We start from the raw sequence: 1,799 nt of genomic DNA on the forward strand, positions 1-1,799 counted from the left end.
ATAAATTATGTGCAGTTCCGTGGCAGGATCATCAGGCTACTGTCTATGTTACTGGATGCATACTGAAATGTTAATGATTCCTGTGTATGTTTTCATGAAATATTGGTTTGTTCATAATTGAATACATCACGTCAATATGGAATGGCACACAGAAACTTCACAGCCCCTTGGGGCTCACAGATCTCTCAAGTTCAGTGTAGTCAAAGCAGCTCCACAATGTAGAAACAAAGTCATTTAAGTTAAATAGGGTCGCTTCTGGAAATAAAAAAGGAACAAATTCATTATAAATACAAAACAAAAAAAATTTACAAACTTTATTTGATCATTATTTTGATTTTGAAATCACTCTCCTTGTTGTCCTTTTTTCCCCAGTCTGAGGTTTGAATAATCTGTACAGCTTGTCCCTTATTATGTTCTGAAAGAGTCCCTTTTGTTTAGTGGTGAAGTCATGTCAGGTCATGTCACGTCCGGTCACGTCTTGATCAGGCCCTCCAGAAAGTCCTTCTCCACCATCTCCTCGATGTTCTGCCGCGCGCGGCTCCAGAAGACCTTCTGGCTCTCGAGCTTGCCGTCCTTGCCGGAGAAGGGGCTGTCGCTGGAGGCGGGGCCGTGGCTGGGGCCGTAGCGGCTGCCGGCCTTGCTGTTGAACACCTGGCTGAGCAGGTTGAAGAAGGGGAGGAGCTGCTCCATGCTGCGGATCACGTACAGCGTCAGCATCAGGTGGCCCGGCTCCCACGTCAGCGTGCGAGTGGAACAGTCCTCCTCCGGGTTCTTCTGCACGGGGGAACAGAAAGAAAGAAACCCCAGTGAGTGATGATTAGAGAGGCTGATGGGAAAAATAAGATCAGCTCCTAGAATGCAAACATTGAAATAAATCTCACTGATATTTATTCCCCTTTCATTCCATTACCAGTCTTTCAAATGCAATAATTTTCTCCATATGCTTCCATGTTTCCGTCCAATGTGTTAGAAGGACCATGGCGCTAATATATACATGATACACTGACATGCCAGGGGCTTTAGCGGCGTGTGTATAAGGGTCTTATGAATTACATGGACTTGATTTTGCTGCACGGCAGTCCAGGATCACCTTAGCTCGTTTCCTCAGTAGTTTGGCCAGTCGCAACACGTAAGGCTTAAACTCCCTCTGGTGTGTACCCTGTCTCCGCACCTCCAGCCCCGAGTCGTCCGACGCCTCAGGGACAAAGGCCCAGCGGTACCTGTGGAGCAGATAGAAACACGCGCACACACACACACACACACACACACACACACACACACACACACACACACACACACACACAGACGCAGACACGCACACAGACAAAAGAGTTAAAAGCATCAGACACGATAAGTAAATAAAGCAGCGCCAACATCTAAAAAAGCCCCTTGGCAGCACAGAGGTAAGCTCCACATTGGGTGAGTGGAGCTGCCCAAGGTCCTGAAACAGGACTAATCCACTGAGCAACGCCACTGCTGCTGTTTGACCAGTCAATGCGTGGGGATAAACTCTCTCAGGCGTGTCTAATCCACAAGCAGAAAGACCGCTCTTGGCTGGATGCTCTTCTGATTAACCTTGAGTCAAATTATGGTTTCTGTGTCTGTGTGTCGTCTGTGTGTGTGTCGTCTGTGTGTGTGTGTGTGAGTTACACACATCTGGAACTGCGGGAGGCTCTCTGAGGGCAGGGCAAGGGCAAGGTCCAGCAGCTTGCAGGCAGACAGGTAGAGGTTGAGCCAGCGCTGGCTGTTGTAGGAGGTAGAGAAGCCGTTGCCCCCTGAGTACGTCGTCTCCAGGCCGG

General features: G+C 48.7%; 1 protein-coding gene across 1 annotated transcript in view; it reads right to left on the reverse strand.

Annotated features, from left to right (window-relative positions):
• Nucleotides 1–367: 367 nt before the first annotated feature.
• Nucleotides 368–1,799, reverse strand: part of LOC105897599 (DOP1 leucine zipper like protein A) — a 32,081-nt gene continuing 30,649 nt past the window's right edge. Inside the window, 3 exon segments of the mRNA XM_042705158.1 lie at nucleotides 368–774; nucleotides 1,091–1,220; nucleotides 1,655–1,799. The exon segment at nucleotides 1,655–1,799 is cut by the window's right edge and continues 20 nt beyond it. Of these exon segments, the coding sequence (XP_042561092.1) occupies nucleotides 472–774; nucleotides 1,091–1,220; nucleotides 1,655–1,799 (578 nt within the window). The 3' untranslated portion in view covers nucleotides 368–471.

This window comes from Clupea harengus, unplaced genomic scaffold (assembly GCF_900700415.2).
Source record: "Clupea harengus unplaced genomic scaffold, Ch_v2.0.2, whole genome shotgun sequence".
Classification (NCBI taxonomy): domain Eukaryota; kingdom Metazoa; phylum Chordata; class Actinopteri; order Clupeiformes; family Clupeidae; genus Clupea; species Clupea harengus.